The following is a 24,564-nucleotide window of genomic DNA, read 5'->3' on the forward strand; positions in this document are numbered from 1 at the left end:
GAAAAAGGTAAATCCATATCAAGACTAAATCCCCTCTCGTTCTCTAAAGAACACATCTCAGTGGATAATGAGCAGCAGGATGTCGATATGGAAACCGATACTACTCTGGCTCACAGGCTTCAACAAGAGGAGGATGAGGAAGTTCCAGATGAAAATACTGTCATGGAAGAAGATCAAGCAGATGTCACTATTGATGGATTAGATATCTTTACACTTGAGGCAGCATGCAAACAAAAAGAATACAACTCCATCCAACCTTGGCAAATCGACAAGCTGGAAGGAGTCCTAGCTAAGGTGCAGCACAATAAAAGCCTGGGCATCCAGGGAGGCAGTCCATGGGATGGAAAAAAGTTACTCAAGGATCTCAAGAAAAGGGGACGAAAGACTGAACTCCAGCGCACCATAGAAATAGGTGAAATACTTATGGAATCAGGGCGATTCCCTAAGTTGACAAAGTTTTACAAACCCAAATCACAGTTTCCGTGAAGTTAATATCATGGAATGTGAGAGGACTCAACAGTCCCTCAAAACACAGAATGATCAAACATTTGATACAGCAAGAAAAACCTACCATAGTTTTTCTGCAAGAAACCAAAAGCAACACAGATGCTATTGAACGAATCCGGGGCAAAATCTGGGCGGGAAGCAGGGCCATTTCTGTGGATGCCTCCGGAGCCTCAGGTGGTCTAGCTATTCTATGGAACCCCCAGATCATTACATTATATGACTTCCACGACACTCTCCATCTCATTCAAGCCTCCTTCCACCTCGTGGGCACTGGTATACATGGTCATCTCACAAATGTTTATTTTCCTCAATTAGTTCAACAAAAAATAGAACTTCTGGAAACACTCCCACTTCTCAATGAAAACAGACAATTCCCGCTATGGATCGGGGGTGGTCACTTCAATATAATAACTTCTATGACAGAGAAACAGGGAGGCCGAATCGGACTTGACAGTGATAGTGAAAGCCTCAAAGATTTCATTCAAACCAATCACCTCATGGACATTCCTACCTCTAATGGAATCTTCACATGGACAAACAAGCGACGAGGCATTCAACACATAGCCTCCCGTCTTGACAGATTCTTTCTCTCTGACAATGCAATCCATCTAGGCAGGGACTTCCATGCGTCTATCCTACCCCACAGTGGGTCTGATCACTGGCCAATTTTGCTTCAATGGTCCAGACCAGGCAATCAATGCAACAGACCCTTCAGATTTGAAGCGTTCTGGCTCACAAACGCCACTTTCAGAAAGGTAGTCAGCGACGCTTGGGCAGCCTACATTCCGCCGCAGGGGGCCAAAATGTATCAATTCCAACAAAAACTAAAAAATCTGAAATCTGTCCTCAAAGTCTGGAATCGCACAAGTTTTGGCAACATTCAGGAAAAGCGTTCCCAATTAGAGCAGCAAATGAGCAAACTCCAACAAAATCTAATTCTCCATGGCAGAACAGAAGAACAAGCTCAACAGGAACAGGAACTTTGGAACCAAATCGAAGAACGCAGGAAGCAAGAAGAAATACTCTGGCGGCAAAAATCGAGAATCAACTAGCTCAAAGAAGGGGATAAGAATACAAAATTCTTCCACAAGACCACAATTCAAAGGCGAATGCATAATAATGTAGCGTTCATCAATAACCAACAAGGCGATAGGATTGAAAAGCATGAGGATATGGAGAAGGAGTTCACAGGATATTTTAAAGAAATCTTAACAGAGCCCATTGAGAACAGGGATGCAGCAATTCGGGCCATCACACAGCACATTCCAAGCATCATAACTGAAGATCACAACAATAGATTGCTCCAGCCCACTACCCTGCAAGAAGTTGAAGAAGCCATGGCCCAACTCAAGGATGGAAAAGCGTCGGGTCCTGATGGCTTCACAGCCAATTTTTTCCACGAATTCTGGGACCTCATCAAGACTGAAGTATGGAATTTGGTTGAAGAATCCCGAAGTATGCATTGGATCCTCCCGTCTCTCAATACCACCTTTCTAGCTCTGGTTCCTAAAGGTGAAGAACCCAATAGGCTGGAAAACTTTAGACCTATCGCACTCTGCAATGTCATATACAAGCTAATTTCAAAGGTTATTGCAAACAGGCTCAAACCTCTCTTACCCCTGCTCATATCTCCAGAACAGACCGGATATGTGGAAGGTCGTCAGATTATGGACGACATCATACTATCAAATGAGGTCATACACTCTTTAAAGATTCTCAAGAAACCAGGTATGATTCTAAACTAGACCTTTCCAAAGCTTTTGATAAGCTAAGTTGGAATTTCATTCAAAAAATGCTTCTAGCCTTTGGATTCAGTGCAACTTGGACCTGGTGGATAATGAATCTTATTACTTCCCCTAGTTTTTCAGTTCTTTTGAATGGATCTCCCTCTTCTCCCTTTCGGCCCTCCCGAGGCATAAGACAAGGGGATCTTCTCTCTCCTTTTCTCTTTGTTCTAATGGCTGAGGGTCTCATCAGATTACTCAAAGCAGCTATAGCCTCTCACAAGCTTAAAGGCATTTCTCTTCATGGTCTCAACCCGTTGTCCCATCAACAATTCGTGGATGACACCATGTTATTTGGCCATCCTTCCTCAAAAGAAGCCTCTATGTTTAAATCACTCCTCTCCCTATACTCTGATGCCTCTGGTACCTCCATCAACGCCTCCAAGTCGCAGCTCTTCTTTTTCAACACCCCTCCCTCCACTCAAAGGAACATTGCCAGAATCTTGGGATTCACCATTTCCCATCTGCCTTCTAAATATCTTGGAGCACCCCTCTCAGCTTCAGCCATTAAAAACGCTTCATGGAGATCCCTCCTTGACAAGTTAGAATCAAAACTTTCTTCGTGGACCTTTCGTGCTCTCAACATGGCAGGTAGATTGGTCTTGATTAAGTCTGTCCTTCAAGCTATGCCGCTGTACCTCTTCTCCACCCTGGCAGCTCCAAAATGGGTACTCAAAGCTATCCGCAACTTACAACGCAATTTCCTTTGGGGATCCACAGGCAGGAATCGAAAATGGGTCCTTGTGAATTGGAAAGATGTGTGTAAACTCAAAACAGAGGGTGGACTCGGGCTTCGAGATCCACTTCAAAGTAACAACACTATGGGAGCCCGTCTGTGGTGGAACTGGCTCTCCAAGCCTCATTCACCTTGGGCCCGCTTATGGCAAGCAAAGTATGCTATGGGAAGTCAATGGCAAGATCTAATAAGAATCAACCCCAGCGCCCAAGGCTCTCCAATCTGGAATGCAGCTAAGATACACAGTAGTTTCATACAGGAACACAGTTTTTGGGAAATACACTCTGGCACATCCGCCAAGTTATGGGAGGATTCGTGGCAGCAGCTTCCCAAACTGGCAAATCTATTCCAGATGCCACTTTGGCACTCGTATTTGCAGCAAGAAAACCTGATTCAGGTGCAACAATTCTGGCAACAAACGCAGCAACAAGACTACCGAACATGGAGACCTGTAAACAGCTGGCAAAGGGACTGGGCAGGAGAAACATACTCCGACTTGGACCAGGAACTCACACAACGCAGAATACGCTACTCCAACCAACAGGACAAGCTCAGATGGGGTCACAAGCACAAAGGCACATTCACCACCAAAGAAGCACATCAGCTGCGTTATTCAAACAACCAAGGGAATCAAGACCAAATCTGGGCACGAGTCTGGCTTCCAGGGCTTTGGCCTAAAATTTCAACCTTCCTATGGCTGCTCAGTAAAAGACGGATACTTACTTGGGATAACCTGATAAAACGAGGATTCATTGGGCCCTCTAGATGCCCAAATTGTAATCTTCATACTGAGACAATCAACCATCTAATGGAGTCCTGTCCTCTAGCACAACAGCTCTGGGAGAAGGTGGAGTACTGCAACAAAAGAACAACACCAAGGGGTGAGGATGTAACGGACAATATTAGGAACTGGGACAAGAACCCATTCCGAAGCCAACTCCTCAACACTTTATGGGATCTCATTCCAGGTTTTCTGTACTGGCTCCTCTGGAAAGAGCGTAACTCACGCATCTTCAACAGTACTTCCTGGACTATAGACGCTCTGTGGCTTATATACAAAAGAAATATCCAGGAAACCTTAGCCATAAGAACCTGGTTTGACACTGATATGCCGGAAATGCAACACGAAAGGGAAATATTTAAAGAATGGAATCTTGACCTCTCAACCTTTGCAAAGGTAATTACACGTCCCCCCTGCAGCTCCACCTCCCCGACCTCTTGGGCCCCACCAGCTCTCAACTCTTTCAAGCTCAACTTTGATGGAGCAGCAAAGGGTAATCCTGGTCCGACAGGCTATGGAGGAATCATAAGAAGTCACACAGGCGCACCCATGCATATTTATTATGGATTTCTAGGCAAAGATACTAATAATGTAGCGGAAATGGAAGGACTTTGGCAAGGGTTCTGTTTTGCAGAGCAGCACAGCTTCTTTCCACTTGAGGTTGAAGGTGATTCTCTCATCTTAATCAATGCAGCCAAGAAAATCCAAGCAGGAACAACAGCGGACAAAGTAGCAACCAGCTGGAGACTTTTGAGCAGGTTGGAATCATTGGAAGCTAAGCTTACAAATCCACATAGCATTACCTTTCCGCATGTGCGAAGAACAGCAAATCAGGTAGCCGATAGATTGGCTAACCAAGGAGTCTCGCAGACATTAACTTACTTTTCAGGTCCCCTGGACACAGTTGAAGATGATCAACTCAAAAAGGACTGCATCACTTTGGTGCAAAAGGATCTCTCCCCCCCGGATGCGGGTGGTTGTTAGAAACATAGGGCTCATGGCTTGTCTGCAGGGCATCTGTCCGCCCGGACAAGCCACGTATCTCAGGAGGACAAGCCATAAACGTTCAGGCATGCAACATTTAAGGTATGCAGTTAAGGTTTACTGTAGCGACGTCTCTTCGGCATTCATTGCCTGCATTGAGAAAGGTAACATGGCGCTTTATAGCCGGATGGTTTCAGACATTCCCCCGCATTTTTCGATTGCTCCTGTTCTGATCTTGAAGGAAGTTTTGGAGGCTCATTGTTTCGGCTCTCTGCCAGGCTCTGAGAGCGACTGTGAGGGTCCAGAGGCCGTCGACTTGGGCAATTGGAGAGTTTACGGGTAGTTTGGGTGTGATCCAGGGAGATTGGAGGTGTTGCGAACCCGCCTTCCGCATTCTGGTTGGGGGATTGGATATCCAGTTCAGAGGGATAATCCAATTCAGAGGGAGATTGGAGGAGTTGCGAACCTGGCTTACACTCGCCAACCGCCCATTTCCAATATGCAGCCGGAACGTCAGAGGGGAACCAGTCGACGGGGTAGCTTCAGTGGAAGAGCCCTTTCGCCCTCTTCCTCAATTGAGGAATCTTCTGAACGCAGAAGACCGAGGGGAAGGCCTCCGGGCAGAGGAAGAATGGCGGAACCTCCAGCAAGAATGGAATGTGGACATACTGAACACCCTATGGTAAGATATCGTCTTCCATGCAATTTATCCAATTCCACTTTCTTCATTACAGTTTCAGTGGAGCACTGTAGTAATCCGTGGGAAGAAGAGGAAGCCCCTCGAGTCAACCCTCCGCGTATTCCTGGGATTGTTCCCACAGTGGAAATGGAATTTCCTGCCATTGACATGCTGAGGCCTGTTCTTGATCTTGGAGCCGGCCCGAGTGAGCCAGTGCAACGCAATACTGGTAAGGCAATACTCCAGCCTCCCTGCTACAAGAAGGAGGATGAACCGCAGACTACGGAAGAAGATTAGCGTGCCCGGCTTGCGCTCCAGGTTCCTCTGCACGAATTTTTCTCTCTGTCAGCTCCCTTCGCGATCTTATATGTGTTTGCTACTATGTATCTCTGTCCATCTCTGTTATGGTGTCGGTTATCTGTTATCTCTGTCTTGGGGTCGTTGTTCTCTATGTGTTTCTATTGTTTCAATCTCCTTCTGCTTCAGTCCGTGTGTCGGCTACAGGAGTATCACTCTGGGTTCCATTTTTGTAATTCTGGTATGCATTCTCTCGAGCTTACTGTTCGTCCCAGGACATGTTCTACAGGGCCTCGACCCTGTTGTAATACCACTGATGTAATTTTGCTCTTGCTGTAATATAATAGTTCAGTCTTATTTATAAAAAAAAAAATATATCTATAAATCTTACTACATCGTCCAAATGTCTAATTTAATATTAGACAGAAGAGGAAGAATGAAAGCAAAAGTTGCAGGTAGCTGCAATAATTATTTGTACATTAAAAGGTTACTATCATATTACACCTGTTTCCTCAGTCATCATTGTGTATATACCTACTTCCAGACTTACTCTTCTACTACAGTAAACCTCCCGTGAGCAACTGAACATTATATAAGTAATCATAGGCATGCACTTTCCAAGGACTTGCCAGCCCTGATAGGGTAAAGAAATTAAACAAAAATATTAAAGTACTTTAATTTGGTTCAGTTAATTTTAGCCACATTATAATAAATCATATTTATATTTATCCAAATATTTTCAAAACCTAAAATTTACGAGGGATGCATGGCAAATTTTGTTTGATTTAGAATTTAGCTATTCCGTATAAAAAGTAGAAAAGAGATACTGAACTAGGTATTCCACTGTTTTAACTTACTTTTTAAAAGCACCGTTTTATTAACTACAACTTCTTCAAAAGGAGACACTTTGTAGCCATGCCATTGATGAAGAAAATTGCATCAAATGTGCTTCACTTTATTAATAGCCACTTTTAACTCCCAAATTTCTATCTTGACTCGAATTACTATATTATGAGTATTAAACGTTCCTTTTTTCACATTAGGTGAGATATATGATTGAATAGGAATCAAGAAAGAGTGTTACCAGTATTGAATCACATGAGCTACAACCTAGGAGGTTGCCCAAAGGATGGAGTCAATCCAGTTCGGAATGTAGATATGTGCCCCATTTGAGAAGCTCGAAGAACATAGTTGTTGGAGTATTGAGGGAATGTGTTTCATTCTGGTTGGTTCGCTGGAGGGTGAGAATGAGCATAAGTTGTTTGGCTATTTTAGAAATCATCAAAAATGTGTTCACCCATATGTCTACAAACACACGTTATCCAAATTTCGTTAACTACACACAAATAACATATCAGTTTCAATGGTTGAACTTGGAGATTTAAATTTACCGAGATAACAAGGAGCATTAGTTAACACATGAACATGTAAAAGTTGATTCCTGAGATATGGGGATACCTTGATACTATGACATACCAATTTCAATGGTTGAACTTGGAGATTTAAATTTACGTAGATAACAAGGAGCATTAGTTAACACATGGGCATGTAAAAGTTGATTCTTGTGAGATATGGGGATACCTTGATACTATGAGATCGAGAGTCAACATAACTCCTTCGTCCACATTCGCCAATTCTTAAATCTCCTTGAAACTCTACTCAATGTCCAAAATCTTATTCATCGATATGGTAGAGTGCTCACACATGTTCCTGTTGAATCCCAATTCATGGTTGAGCACTTAAGATTAATTTCCAATATGAAGTTGATAAGATACATTTAATTATAAAAACAAAAAAAACAAAATATAGGTTTATTTTAGAATAAGGATTTTCAAAATTATAATTTGATCTATCGATAATTACTCATATAGTTATACAAATTAAATGATTTATAAATATCTATAAATAATACACATGAAAACAATTACGTCATGATACATTTCAACATGCAAAAACATCATAAAAAAAAATTAAATTATCTCCAATCGCTGCATGTGGGGTTAAGTCCCCATAAGCTTATGTTCCATTCCTGTGAGCAACTATGTATGTCGATATTATTCCAGGTGCAAATTAATTTCTTATCCAGAGGATATTTTGGGTCTCATATATCTATATATGTATATGTATATGTATATGTATATATATATATATATATATATAGATAGATAGATATAGATATAGATATATATATATATATATATATATATATATATATATATATGTTTATATATGAACATATAAAGAGATTTTTAGTTTTGGACATTCACTCTCATTTTAGTATGGAGATTCTTAATTTGTAAATAAGTTTAGTTATAATATCATGAGCAACAACATGGTTTATAAATACCTATATATATATATATATATATATATATACATATATATATATATAGATATATGAACATATAAAGAGATTTTTAGTTTTGGATATTCACTCTCATTTTAGTATGGAGATTCTTAATTTGTAAATAAGTTTAGTTATAATACCATGAGCAACAACCTGGTTTATCAATACCACATGTAGAAAAAACCACAAATCATTTCATATCTCCATAGTAAAAAATATATGTAGGTTTTATATATTAATTCATTTTATACTTAATCATAATTATTATAATTTTTTTGTTTATTTGAGGCGCTGCAATCTAGGGGCATCTAAGCAAGTCATCAAAGTCACTCGAGAATTGCACCCTGCCTTAGCGTATTGGATTTTTTAGCATATCGCCTCTCCCTAGCATAGCGCACAACCACCCCCATGAGGTTTGATCTTGGGTCGCCTTCTTAAGGAGGCCCATCATCAATTGGTTGTGCTACTAGGACTTGACCATAGAACTTGAGTAAGCCTAATAATTAAAAACATGTGTTTCCTCTTAAAAAGTTTCAGATTCAAAACTATAATATAGTATTTATGTAAAATGTATCTTAAAAAACAAAAAGATTATACATAAATTTTTCCTATGTAGTTTAAGGAAGTGACATTCTAGCAACGGTGTAGGGCGTGCTGAAGTGAAGGCAATAAAGCATCTATGAAATACTTAAAATGTGAGCGTTCGCCAAGCTACTGCAACAGAGGCAAGTGGCACGATATGAATTGAAGAAAGTGTGAAGTTGATGCAAGAGCATCTATGAAATACTTAAAATGCGAGCGTTCAACAAGCTACTGCAACAAAGGCAAGTGGCACGATATGAATTGAAGCGTGAATGCAGCAGGAGAAAGTCATAGCGCAAATATTGATGTCATCTAGAGTGCAGTAGGAGTGCCTCTGCATAGAAAATTGTGTGGAGACTATGTGGAGCGGTGCTTGAGTCTGGAAATTTTCTGGAGACTAGTACTAGAGTCCATGACGTACATTTTACGGAAGACATCTACATTCATTGCCGAGGATATGGGAGTTGAATCTCTTCCCACGGAAGCTGCACCAGTTGTCGAAGCGGCGACTGAGCCGAACAAGGAGGGTGAGACGTTCGTCGAGGATATCGTTGAGGAAGTCGAGACCGATGAGGGAGCCATGACAGAAAAGGTGGAGACAGTGGGAGAAACTATAAGTTACAACTCAGGATGGGAAAAAGGTCGTGACGGTAGAAGCACGGAGATGAGTTAAGTAGAAATACCATCGAAGGTAAAGCCAAAGTAACCAAAGTAGAGAAGCCTGCAGATGAGAAAGAAGACGGAGACGAGGGAAGCGGGTATTAGAGAGCACGCAACATCAATAAGCAACTTAGTCCAAAATGCTGTAATAAACTCCACCATTGAACAGAGGAATTCTTTATAAGAAACTTAACGGAGGACTAAAATATTAATCTGAATATTCATGCATGAATAAGAATGTGGCTCAACATTCAGGACTTGGTGAAGGAATCGAAGCCCACCAAGTTATGTGGGTTTGGTGAGTTGTTGAATATGAAGCGGTCGAGTCTACGTGGAGACAGGTTATTGCTGGGTAGGTATTGTGTGTATTTCATGTGTGGCCAGTATCCAGACAGGTTATTGCAGGGTAGGTATTGTGTGTTTGGTGTGTGGCCAGTGTCCAAACAGATTGGAAAGCAGTCAAAGAGCACATGATCCGTGATGATGAAGAAGATTTGGATTGACAGCATGTAATTAGAAAGTGAATGGTATTTCCTTACTTTCGAATAAACATTATATAAAACTTGGGGATCATTGAAGCCAACCAAAATCAGATTTATTCATTACATTTCTCCACAAATTATTTTGGCCATTGTTTGCCTGCTCCACAAATTATTTTGGCTATTGTTTGCCTGCTCCACAAATTCCTTTCCCATAATTAACGTTGATAATAAATTCTAGATGATGGGATTATGTAGGCAAAGTCTTTTTTATGGCTGGATATTTGGGATGGCCATACCATTATGTTACTATGCAATCTTTATGGATTACGGTATGTTACTATGCAATCTTTATGGATTACTGCACATTTGGCATCGCCACACCATTACGGAACTATTTCCATGATTTCGTGAGTCTTTTTGGTTTTATAAGAATAGACTTTAGTGAAATGAGTAAATTATTATTTGATATAGAAATTATAATATAATAATTTTTAAATTATAAATTAAATAGTATTAAAAACTTACTGAATTTTTATTTTTGAAATTGCATAATTGTATTGATTATATTAAAATTGAAATATGTATATGCTATTTTTTTTAAAATTATATATTTTTTAATATTTATAAATAATTATATTATATTTAATTTTGTAGTTTTATTATTTAATGTTTTTATTTTTTTTAAATGGAGATTTGTTATAATTATAGAATTGAGTTGTGTAGTGTGTATAATCTAAATGTTTTATAAAAAAAAATTGGGTGTTGAGTTTATTTATACATTTAAAAATACAATTTTAAAAACAAAAAATTACAATCTTATTTAGAATTATATTGTCAACTAAACTTATATTTTGAAAATTAAAATTTAAATAATGAAAAATTACAATTTTACTAAAAATTATATCACCAAATTTTAATAAAAAAATCAAAAATATCTAACAATTAAATTTTTTTATGCCTAATTATATTACTCTAAAGTTATCCCCTCTCTCTATATATAAAACCCAAATTATTATACAAAACAACATTTTATTAATTATCATTAATAAAAATTACATCATCGTATTTATATTATTTTTAACGTTATCCCCTAAATCCTAATTACATTACTTTTAACTATCCCCTAAAAAGCAATACATAACCTAAAATTTTAAACTAAACAACATTTTATTGATTATCAAGCAATAATCATGACATTGTAACAAAGTGGATCATAAAATCATGTATACAATAAATATGCACAATCCCTATTGAGTATGACTTGATTTGGATCATCATATCTTTACTTCACCGTGTTTTTGTTTATATTTAGTTATTTTTATAATTGTATTTTCTAATTTAATTTATTAATGATAAAAATGTGAAACATTATTTATATTATTATTTATATTTTATATTTTTAAATAAAATTATAATTTAAATAAGAAATTTGAAAAAAACATATAGTGCACAAATATTTTATACAAAAACTATTTGTATATTACAAATCAAGACTAAAATACAAACCCTTAAATAATTTTTTTGAGATCCAATAGATTCCGGAAAGGAGAATATTGTTGAGAAAATATATCAACCAAACTCCAACAAAACTCCAACGAACCATTCCTACTTATATACTATTGTAAGCATTAATCCAAGCCTTCATTTAATGCTTATATTAAATCATTACGAAGATTATTAATAGAATCATAAATTATATATAGTCACATATGTCTAGATGCTCTTCATCAACACTCATATCCACTCTGGAATCTCGCAAACACTTCTCTTTCTTCACCACATCATCTTCGAGCTGTCACTTGAACTCCATTTAAAACATAAACACATTTGACCATCTTTGACGAACTTGCATGATCAACAATGTTGACAAACTCATCTTGTCGGGGCTTCCCTGATAAAAGTTGTCATGTAATGAACCATCCTATGGCCCAATCACCATTTTTCACATATTTTGCTTCTGGCTATTCGTTAGTTGCTTGGAAGACGGTATAGACACTGAATATGTTCAAAAGTTGATCAAACAACTTGACCTTACTAACACACAAGGATCTCATATTATAACCTTGATGGAGGGAAATGTTCCCCTAGGGCTTTTTGGGTTGAAACCCTAGCAGATTGAAAGTTGTCTATTCAAAGAAGCACACATTCACACAGCCATTATGCTATTATAAGCAAATTCTATTGTAAGAACACAGCAGTATATGGAAAAAACCTTATAAAGAAACCATCTTCATGTTATAAACACAGGTAGTTAGTTATGAAATCCAAACAACCATCTACATATGAATTCTAACCATGAATATCATTAACATAAAGAAGATTCATTTCGGGAACCAAGACATGTGTTTCTTTTATCATAGACAAATAAAGTACATAAAAAGTAATATTTTCACTTGAATCACCTTCAGCAGGCTCCAAGCAAGGCTTCCTTCCAGATCTGTTTCAGCCTCAAGCCTTTAACAAACTCCTTCTATGACCATCTCCATGATGTCATAAATGGTGGATGAACATCAACACACAAGGAAACAAAGGTTTCCTACACAAATGGGGGAAGTGCAGAAGGCACAAGGGACTTCAGACTTGGTCAGGGAAAAATCTCAGCATAATAACCTTTCTCTCTCTTCTCTCCTCCTTTAGGCCTTCCCTTTGAGGTCTTTTTATACCTCTCCCAAAGTAGTTTTTTAGTTGGGAGTTGGTTGGGAACAGTTGGGCCACGGGTACTAACAGGTGATCAACAGGTAAAACCCACGATCTCTGCCCGAAAATAAGGAGTTTATATTTTTTTAAGTGTTTTAATACATACACGCGGGTTGGCTATACATAGACCCGTGTATACACGCGTTTAACTCATGGCAATGTCGCGTATAAGGGATAAAACACTGTTTTTTAAATTTGAGGACCAGGTCTGGAAGGAGGGGTTGCCCTAGGCCATAAGTACAGCATCACAAACCATAAGAGTGAGATTTGGAGCTATAACAAACCTATAGTCATTTTTCAGGGGTTTTCGAGCGCCAAGAATAACAAACCGTAATAGTATAAAAATAATCAAACTAGTGATGTGTTCAAGGGTTTTCGGGTGCCAAGAACCACTAATATGATTTATGCAACACTACTCAATAATTCGTTTTGCACTTTTTACAAACAAAATGGAAAACTACACAAATCTTACAACAACAAAATCAATAATCATGAAACTACAGTTGTCATCTAGGTATAAACAATCACAGTGTATGTCCTGTGACTCTGTGCGTTCTTTCATTTCCTCAGTAAACCAGTTTTGGCCCAACATATAGGACAATGCATGGGAGAATTTGTATTTTACTCATGTAAATCTTAGGCAACGACTCTATGAACACCACAGTTTTGGGAACCATGTAGTGAGGCAATCGCTTTCTGAAAAATGAAATCATCTTTGCCTCTGTTATGTCATTCAATGACGGACTGGTGCTCATAAAAAGCATAGAGGGTTACTCCCTAGGAAGGATTGGGCCTCGCCACAACAGTTTCCTCCACGATTATAGGATGGGAATTGACGATGTTGTAGCACAATTGTATAATAATTGTGTATATGTTAGAAAATATATCATGCCTTGTCATTATAGAGAAGACTCTGTAGCCAAAAAATAACATTGTTGGATGCCTTATGCAATCATACAATGGACCACAACAATTCGATTTGGTATTCGCTGACATGAGATCTCCATAGAGTTTGCATATTCAAACACCTATGTTTAGAAATCATCCAATAATAATCTTCTGATTAACACATGAGTATATTATATCAAAGACAAGTGGAAAACCACAAAACACCTGCATCATCTTTCATTTTGTGTTCCCATGTTGCTCGTCACTACAACACTCTTACAAACATAGTAACCTCAACAATTTCAAACTGCAAATGAAAATTGGCACCAACGTGGCATTGATTGGTACACTTCAAATCGCAATGCTAACTCCTCATTATGAATACATACTACAACAACACCTCCACCTAAGGTCAATCGCTATCAATGGTTCACGAATTAGACAGAGTTTCGACTATCAATGGCTCATAGATTGGACAAAATTCAAACAAAGTTATGCACCGAACTACAAAAATTCTAAAAAAAGAAACCCAACAATATTCTCTTACACACTAAAATCCCACACACACCTATATTAATCTATGTACAGCGTATCAATTCTCATATCTCTTCCATTCTCCCGAGCCCTCGCTTGAGGGACTCAAGCCCATACACGCTTTGCTACCAAATAAGAACTTTGAGGAGAACACATAGTGCACATAAATTCCACACAAAAACTATTTGCATATTGCAAATGAAGACCAAAATGCAAACCACATAAATAGTGCTTATGAGATCCAACAGATTCCAAACAAGGAGAATATTGTTGAGAAAATCTCTCAACAAAACTCCAACAACCAACAAACTGATCCTACCTATATGCTATTGTAAGCATTATTCTAAGTATTTATATATTAATATTTATAATAACTAATTTAGATTTATATTAATTATTTTAATAAAAACTCTTTTTTTGGGCATTGTATAATATTATTAAGTTGAATTGTATATTCTATTTATATTTTTGAAATATTTATTTTTAAAGTTTCAAAAAGAAATATTAGGTTTTATATGTTGTTTCATTTTTCCATTTCATGTTTTTTATAACTCTAGGGTTATGTACGATTTCATGGTGCTTTTGGTGCACCATGACACTTCGAGCATGAGGCACAGACATGTTTCACAACTTCCTAGAGTAACACATTATTAATCCACGTGAACTATGCCTGATAATATGATGTTTGTTAAAAGGTTCTATACAAGTTAATTAGTGGAATATCATAACTTCTTCACACAAAGATTTCATATTATGGCAATCCCAATAACAATTCTTCAAATATCTATACGTTATAATACCATAAATCCATAATTTGCACAAGATGTACAAAATGTAATTTTTATATGGAATGGCTCTCTAGCATTCAACTTTATTATAGTATTTATATTTTACAATAAATGGGTAGCCCGAGCCCTTCGACTCATCTCCCTCCACATACATGAAAAAATAACCAAATACACAATATGGTCAGTCTATTACCAAAACTCCGTTGTTGGTCTGTGTAACCGAGTTCCCAACCCATGGCTCCAAAATACCAAGTTGCATGTGAACTTAAATTTCATATATGTTCGTGTAGTATGAATTACCACAAACCCACATGAGCTACCTCATCTGTTGCTCGCCCAGATTTCTTATCACAACTTTCCTTAGCTCTTATCATGTCTCACCACATATCCAACATGTGATGAGTCTCATCTCCTTTACAGTACCCGCCTATTTTGATTTTCCTTCCTGGCAAGACTTATTCTTCTCTTTGTCCTTCTTCTTATTTTCCTTATCACCATGTCCTTCCTTTTTTCCCTTCCCATCAGTATGGTAATCCAATAGTTTTTCTACTATAGTAATATCTTGTACAAGTGTTAGGGCTCCCTGCTTCTTGATTTCCTTTTTTTCCCATGGCTACAAACTACTAATGAAGTGGTATAAATGATCTTCATCGTACATCTCCATAATATCCAACATAAGTCTAGAAAATTACTTCATATAAGTTCAGAACCTTCCTGTATGCTTCAATGTCTTAAGGTGATCCCTTTCAACCCATGCCTGATTTCCTAGTCCAAACTGCATGTGCAAAGTTGTATTTAGCTCCACCCAATCTGATACCTTATCCATGATATGATCGAATGCCAAATCATCCACTTGATTTGTCCACCATACAATTATAGTTCTCATGAGATACATTGCAACAACATTTAATTTAACTTCATAGGAACAACCTCCCATTTGTTGCCACATATGCTCTACATCCCAACAAAAGTTCCCAAGTAATTTGGTACTCCTAGTCCCATCGTACAACTCTATTTCCTTCATCTTCGCCTTCATGATCAACTTTTCAAACCCTATCCAATGGGCTTGTTCAATACTACCATCATTTTGGCTTGATCATGTGTCAAAGTCACAAGCAATGCCACTTTCTCTTCCAAGTACCTCATACAAACTTCTTGATATTGAGAATCCTTCACTAGTCGGTAGCTTCGTCAAGCACATATGAATCTATCTGGATAACTTCCTTCATCTCTCCAATATCTATCCTAATTTCATCAAAATAATTTCCATGACCTTCCATAACATCCATTGTTTGAACCAAGCTTCTTTCAACAACTTGGATCCTGTCTACCAATGTAGCTTCATCTTGGTTCCTCAAGCTACCTCTCGTGTTCACTATTCTAACCTGATAATTGTATACCTCTAGTATGGCCTTGCTAAATCTCACACAAGTTATTTGTCCAAATGTATCTTGCATAAGAAACCAATAGCCAACCTAACCTTTCTCTCTCGGTAATCTATCATATAGAAATTTTCCTTATCACCTGCAATAGTGAAAGAGAAACTTCACCTACAACCACTACCACCAAGTTTAGGTTATGATCTTACTGCTTCTACTTCAATATTATTCTACTTTGCTGTTTTTTTTAATACCACTTGTAAAAACCCCATGGATCTACTTAGTTACAAGGCATTTTTTGCACACTGTAACCCATTGAACGTGTGACATCGATGTGTTTTGCAGCTTGTTAGAGTAGCACAATGTTAATCCACAATATGTTACTTATAAAACCTCTATACAAGTTACTTAACAAAATTACATAAACTCTTCACAAAAAAAAATAAGCATTGATATTTTCAAAATCTGTGTATAAAAATTATTTAAATAACTATGAAGCATAATATCATAAGTCCATAGTCATACACAAGATTATACAAAATGCAATTTTTACATGGAACCACTCTTTAGCCTTCAAAATTGTTATAATAGTGATATTTACAATAAATGGGTAGCCTTAGCCCCCTCGCTCCACTCGCTCCTTATACATGAAAAAAGTCACTAAATATACTCTAGGGTTGGTCTGTTATGAAAACTTAGTTGTCCCAACTACCAGCTGCAAAATACCAAGTTTCGTGAAAAACCATCTCGCCTATTTGTTCATGCAGTCCGCCCTACCACAAAGTTGCCCAAAATCCCTTGTTCACTCCTCACCCAAAATTCTTAACGCAGTTTGCATGAACTCTTATCATAGATTGTCTAAGCTCTTGTTCTTCTTGTTTGTCCTACCTTGTGACTCTATTCTTTTCCCAAATGGATGCTACCCTATTCTATTTATGTGATGTGATGGGACAAGTGAACCATCACGTTGGCTCAACTCTTCTCGCATTTGCATAGACTACACTCGCATTCACTTGTCTATGCGTTAGTTCACATGTTGTTTCACACCACTTAACTTGGTTCGTTCTTCCAACACACCTCCTCCTTCACAAGGGTGGCTGCTCATTCGAACTAATACCCTTGTGCACCTAGCGCCCATTCCACCATGCTGATATTGCATAGCCATGCGCCTCATATGTTGTGTGTCCTCTCTATCACTTTTCAGTTTGCCAAAATGGAAACCCCTCATTGGGTGGCTCATGCCTCATTAGGAGAATTTTGAGGTCTAAAATGGGGCTCCTAAGGAAATTATAAAATAATAGTGGAAATAATAAAATAATATTAGATTACATCATCAAATTTTAGAGGGAAAAAAGAAAAAAAATATTTTTCAACTCGTATTTTCAACTTATCTCCCTATGGGTTTACTCAAATTTCAAGCGGAAACATTCGTTGGATGCATAATTTGATTCCTCATCCAAGGAGTACCCATGTTTAATACTTTCGATGGACCCTACTACACGAAAAATTATTAAATACATGAAAATCGTGATTGCAATAACATTTTTCATGTATTTCTCATTTTTTCATGTAGCAGGGTCCATCAAAAGTATGCAACATGGGTACTCCTTGGATGAGGAACCAAATTTTTCATCCAATGAGTACTCCTACTTGAAATTTGAGTAAAACTTTAGGAGATAGGTTGAAAATACAAGTTGAAAAAGTAGTTTTATTATTTTATTATTTTTTAATCTTTTTACTTTTTTACTCCAAAAATGGTAAATCATCGCCATGGTTAAAATCATCATCTTGAATCCTCTTGGTTCTAATAAAGTTTATTTTGGTTGTACATTTTTTTTAGGAGACCCATTTTAGACCTCAAAATTCCCCTAATGGAAGTTGACTCATCTAATCGAGCATGCCCTCATTTCGTTTAACCAAGGTGTCAAGCCAATTGGCTCCATCACTTGCTTCAACCAATTGATTCATCCTCGTCTGATTGTATGGTCCCTCTCCAACATGGACTCGCTTCGTCGCCTAACTCGTCTAGCCAAACTCACCTTGGCATGCCCTCACTTACACATAATTCCTCTACCAAAACCCCCAAAATGTCGAATTTTATGAGATATATATGTTGCAATTTGTGCGATGGGGATGTCGCACACTATGCGCATTCACCCAACTCGAGGGCCTAACAATATTGAAACCATGTGTATTCTATTTTATGTATATTCATTTTAAGTCACATTTGATTTTTTAATGTAAAATTTGTTATTTTAGAATTGATTTTTGAATACATATTGTACATGTTGTTTGACCTTTATTTTTACTTTTTTTGAGAAGATAGATTGGATTCTAAGTATAGAAGTTATCTTTGGTATATAAGGTTTAAGTTTTATGTATTAGATATAATATGAAAGAAATAATTGTGAAAATATTTGTATGGAAGATTTTTTTATTAGAAACTTTATAGGGAGTTAGATAGAAACTATGTGAAACATTATAAGTAATGTAATTAGATGTCTTCTAAAGAAAACTATGTTTATAGTTCTAGTCAATTAGAGGTTCCCCACTTGAAGAGGAAAGTAGCATTAATCTCATTAATAAAGGAATTGATAATTATGGTTCTATTTATGGTATTCTAGTTTTTTTGGTCACTAACTTTAACAACCCCGAAATTAAAAAATGCAACTAATTAGATCAATTATGTGATTTACAATCAACACACCTCTCTTCAACCAATTAGCATAGAATTTTTAAGAAATAGGAGCAAAAGCAACTTACCTGTAGCGATGATATTCCTTGTAATTTCGGAGTTGAATGTTATTTGAATCCTGCTAACTGCAACAAAGTTTTGGGGACGACTCTCCACCCGACCGTAGGCTCAGTTGCACAAAATCTTTCTACAACTGGCCACTCCCGAGCCCTCAATCAACATACTACTGCCAGGGAATCCTTTGTCTCACAACACTTTTCTCCAAAGAGAATGGATGATGGAATGATCTCTCATCTTCCTCACCGTCTATTAAATAGACCAAACATTGGAAGGGGAACCGCATGCACACATTCCATATGTCAACATGCAACTTTTATTTTTTTATTTTAAGTTTTACTTAAGTTAAATTTTCTCTTAATTTATTTCTTTCTTATTTTATTCATTTTTATTTTTTGATAACTTTACTTATTTTTACTATTTTTATAGTTCTTTTAGTTAACTCTTTCTTATTTTATTTTACCTTTTTGTTAACTTTACTTACTATTTTATATTTTACTTTTATATATACTTATTTATAACTTTACTATTTTATTTATTTGTTATTATTATATTTATTCATTATTTATTATCTATTTACTATTACTATCTTTTCTTTTTTATTTATTATTTATTTTATTATATTTTAATATTATATTATATTATTTATTATTATTATTATTATTATTATTAGGGGACATTACATACTCCCCCTCTTTAAGGAACTTCGTCCTGAAGTTAAATTGAATCATTTAAAATTTTATTTATTTAGTTATTTATTACTTCATATTTTCCCTACACCCTCTGCTAAATTAGTATAACCAGCAGGCATCGAAAGTTTTCAAAACACCAGGGAAATCTCGAGGGATCTATGTCCTTTTCCCACTTTTGGAACTAGGCATAAGCCTCATCAGTCTGTATCTTAGTCCAAGGCTAGCCTCAAGGCTCACGCTTGACTCAACCCTCATTTGCCCCAAGGCAGGCATCTGGTACGGTACTCAACGACTTCGGGCATCTCGCAAGGCTGGCCCACTCCCTCCACACCTACTAAGGTGCACAACCTCAAGCATCGAAGTCCTTACACCCCCACCAGACTTTGGTATCCCAATCCAATACTAGGCACCTAGCCTATAATATCAGGCACTTGGCCTCTTCAAGATGGTCCCATAGCCCCTCAAGAGCTATCCATCAAGATCTATACAAGACAAAGGAACCATTGGCATATGTAGTGTTGATTGAGTATATCCCTAGCCCATATGGTGTTACATATTCTCCCTCGCAGGCATGGGCCCCTACAAGATCATCAAATAAACCGACCCTCTCAGCCCATTTGTGTATTTCCTGTCCATCACCACATCTCAACATACATCCAATGCATTAGCAATAACCATAGTATCATAGAAAATAATCCACATGCCAACTCTTGCATTTCATCGTGATAACAAAAGATCATTGTTAATCATCACATTTTGAATAGTAAATTACTGCATACTCTTGCATATCATAAAATCAACATGTGATTACCACATAAAGTACCCTCTTAAATTATAACATCAACGTATCAACATCAAAGTCATATCATGACATCACATAATAAATGAAGCACATGTCAATATAACCTCACATCATAACATCATAATCCCTATGCCACAATATTCATATCATATCCATCATGAACATACAACATCATTATCATAACAAAAATAAATAAATAAGAACCACATGTGCATCGTTATCCTCATACCATCATATCATGAACCTCATCCAACATTATACTCAACGACCCTATTTGACATAACAATTAACTAAACCATAATTGAAATCATAGTGTATGATTTATATGTATCAATAAAATTTAAACAATAAGACATGATCTAGATGTTCCATAAAAGTATCTACCTTAGCTAAGTTATGCACTCCTATCTAGCTCATCACACAATTTAATCAAATAGATAAGGAAGGTCATTAAAATAATATCTTCATCTTCCCAGGTTGCTGACCCTAGGCTATATTGGTCCCACTGGCCTTGACTTGCTAAAACTCATGATTCCTAAGTCAACGAACCCGATAGTGAAGTATACAAAATGGTTCAACCAGAAGGACTCCCTCCTAGGGAATTCGTGGACTCCAAAATGGTGGCTTGGTGCTCATCCTGACGATGGTTTACAATGGCATGAATTCAATGTTGGGTTTGTGGTTTTTCTCATTTTCCATGATGTCCTTGTTGTCTCATCCCAACTTGATACTTCGGACAATCCCTTTTATAATGTGGACCCCCACATTCCCAACATTCTAATTGAACTTGATCCCCTATCTGTCCTTGTCCTTGGCCACCAAATCCTCTACCCCCACTATTAGTTCTTCTCAAGTAGGGCTGACCCCTACGTCCTCCTGGAGGCAGCCCAAAAGTTGCACTAGCAATCTGGGCAACATTGTTTTGTCTTTCTTGGAATCCATATGGGTGCCCCCTGGTCTATTTACCCTCGATGTGGGGTGTTCCCTCTCTGTATTCCCATCAACCACCATTCGCTTTTTCATATTTATCATCCTCAGGACTTGTTTGGCTAAACTAGTGGTTGTTGCCATAATGGTGGGTTTCCACATGGCAACTTCTACTCGGACCAAAGGATCGAGTCCATGCAAGAATCTTTCAGCTTGACATTTATCATCTGCCATATAGTCCACATGATGGACCAACACATAGTATTTAGCTTCATAGTCCTTGATAGATCTACCATTCTGTCGCACTGCATGAAAAGCCCCTACTTGTTATTGTTTGTACTCCTCTGATAGGTACCTAGTTCTAAAGGCTTCCTCAAACATTTCCCAAGTAACTTGCAATGGGGTGACTTGCATCTTTATTTCTTCATTTACCCACCATAATAGAGCTTCTCCTTTTAGTAGACTCATTGTTATTTGGGCATTTTCCCTTGAAGTGTATGCCTTAAAGCGAAGTGCTCTTTTGACAACAATTACCCATGCATCTGCTTTTGAACCCCCCTCTTGACCTGTGAACTCTGGTAATTTGGATTTTTGGACTTCTTTCATAATATCAAGGTTTGTTTGTCCATCTTCAACATTGAACTGAAAATTTAGCTCTTGTTTCTATTTTCGTCCCAACTCTCCTCCTTTACCTTGATCATTTCTTTGACCTTGTCCTTGGCTTGTGACCCAATCCTTAAAGATATTTTTCATTTCTCCAAGGGAGCGTAATATAGCTTGCTCAGTTGGGGTTCCAATCTCTATAGTAGCGGGAGGTGGGGTTTCCACCTCAGGGGTGACTTGGGTTTGCCTTCGACATTTAGGAGCCATGATCTCCCCTATATCGAATCAAGTTTGAATTCTACATCACTTCCAATGTTACATTTATCCAAAAGTTCACACTTACACAAAATAGTGCATTGTGACCATATAATAAGACAATCAATAATCATGAAAGTTGAACATTGTTAATGCTTCAAAATTGTATTTAAAATTTAATTGCAGTTGCAACTATATACACTTCAATTTGTTTCTATAATTATCTAATTTACTTTTCCATAAAGAAAATGAAATGCTCTTCTTTTATTTTTAGTATACATTCGAACTTCTTATTAGATTCTATCGATAACTACGTACATTTCAAATATTATTACTAACTATATTCAAAATGTCACTCAATAATTATAAATCAACCATGAAATTCATAAAATTCACAAGTTCGCAATTTCTCCACTATCAATAATCAATGTATATAAAATATTCCAAAAATAATTTATGAAATTTCTCTCTACAATCATATATTTAATTAACTCACTTATAATATCACATAAATAATTAAATTTGAATTTTATATCAACCATTTTATTAATCCCTATATATATGTAACTATATATAATAATTTCCTATTCCTACATACCTATTTCAAAATGAATGATAATTAAATAAATTAAATTTAACAATTTTATATATATTATAAAACTAACGCTTTCTATATTAAAAATATAAAAACCGTAAAAATAACTCATAATATAATTTTATATTCATTACCTTCCCTGCAAAATTAATCAATCATATAAACATGTATTTATTTTGCATAACACTTTTATAACTCTAAATGAATTCCGTTAAAATTATTAAATACTATATTTGCTGCACTAAAGCTGATAATATTGTGGATTTATTGAGTGGCATGTCACTTTAACTTGCAGATTTTATTTTTTTACGGTCATAATCTAGTGATGATTATATCATACACTGTTATTTATATATATATATATATATATATAACTGTTGTTTTCAGTAAAAGCTTTTACTCTTAAGGGAAATTTTCAAAATGCCCTACGCTACTTAATTAGCAAATTAGCAAGCTGAACCTGAATCTTGTTACTGACTTAAAGGCCAAGATTTTTTTTTTTTCAAAATTTTTCTTTTTCAGAACGAAAAAGCATCATAATATTATATTGAGAGAATATAAGGTTCCAGATTGTACAAATAACAACATTCAGTTGCTGTAGGATTTTGATTTTGAAGATACATTCTGATGACAAAAAATTCCAAAAAGAGCATCAGTGATAAACAAAACCATGTATATATGCGACACATACAAGAGCAATTCAGATATGAAAAACTAGACCAGAGATACCGCTGGGCATCCATATATCATAAACAGTCTTTAGAAGCAAGAAATGAAAAGGAAAAAAAAAACCATAGAAAAGACAACATCCAGGAAAAAACAGAGATTCTATTTTGCCCCAAAATTTTATATATATTCTGCATATATAAAATTTTGGGGCAAAATAGAATCTCTGTTTTGCCCCAAAATTTTATATATGCAGAATATGTTGTATGCACATTGCGACTGCCATATTTTCCCTCGCCCCTCTATGAACCCGACGAGGAGGAGCAGGTACTGGGACGTTTGTGAGATTTTGAGGGCGGGTGAGGGTTGTATGTTAATTTTTTTATTTTATTTTAATAAGATTATTGTACGCCACTAATTTTTATTTGGCATTATTAATAGATTTTAATTTAATTATATGTTATTAATAAATTTTAATTAAATCAATAATGAATATATATGGCACTCTTTCTTTTGGAAACACTTAGCCTTAACATCCATAATTACGAGGCCATTTTTTTTAATACACTAATTAAAACAGAGTTTAAATATATATTTATTTTTATTATTTTGAAATTAAATTAGAAAAATATATTTGGATATATATAATATTCAATATATATAATTATTTATTAAATAAAATAATTTAATTTTCATTTGTATATACCAAAATAAAATTAATTAAAAAATTAATCAATCATGAGAAGATAATCTAAAGGTTCAAGAGAGTTTGAAACATGCTTATGATACCATATGTAACAACTCCAAATTAAAACACTCAATTAATTATATCATTTATGTGATTTACAATCAACACACCTCTCTTTAACTAATTAGCATAGAATTTTTAAGAAATAGGAACAAAAACAACTTACCTGTAGTGATAATATTCCTTACTTGTAATTTCGGACTTCAACCTTATTTGAATGCCGCTAACCGCAACAAGGTTTTGGGGATGATTCTCCACCTGACCGTAGGCTCAGTTGCACAAAATCTTTCTACCACTAGCCATCCTCGAGCCCTCAATCAACGTACTATTGTCAAAGAATCCTTTGTCTCACAACACTTTTCTCCCAATAGAATAGATGATGGAATGATCTATCATCTT

General features: G+C 36.3%; 1 protein-coding gene across 1 annotated transcript; it reads left to right on the forward strand.

Moving 5' to 3' along the window:
* Window positions 1-536: 536 nt before the first annotated feature.
* LOC149247692 (uncharacterized) lies at window positions 537-1,559 on the forward strand. The gene has a single exon (XM_089444990.1). It carries the CDS (start codon window positions 537-539, stop codon window positions 1,557-1,559), a length of 1,023 nt encoding a protein of 340 aa, XP_089301116.1.
* Window positions 1,560-24,564: the final 23,005 nt, after the last annotated feature.

This window comes from Pinus tabuliformis, chromosome 7 (assembly GCF_031772625.1).
Source record: "Pinus tabuliformis cultivar Carrire ecotype Pingquan chromosome 7, CPIR1, whole genome shotgun sequence".
NCBI classification, from domain to species: Eukaryota; Viridiplantae; Streptophyta; class Pinopsida; order Pinales; family Pinaceae; genus Pinus; species Pinus tabuliformis.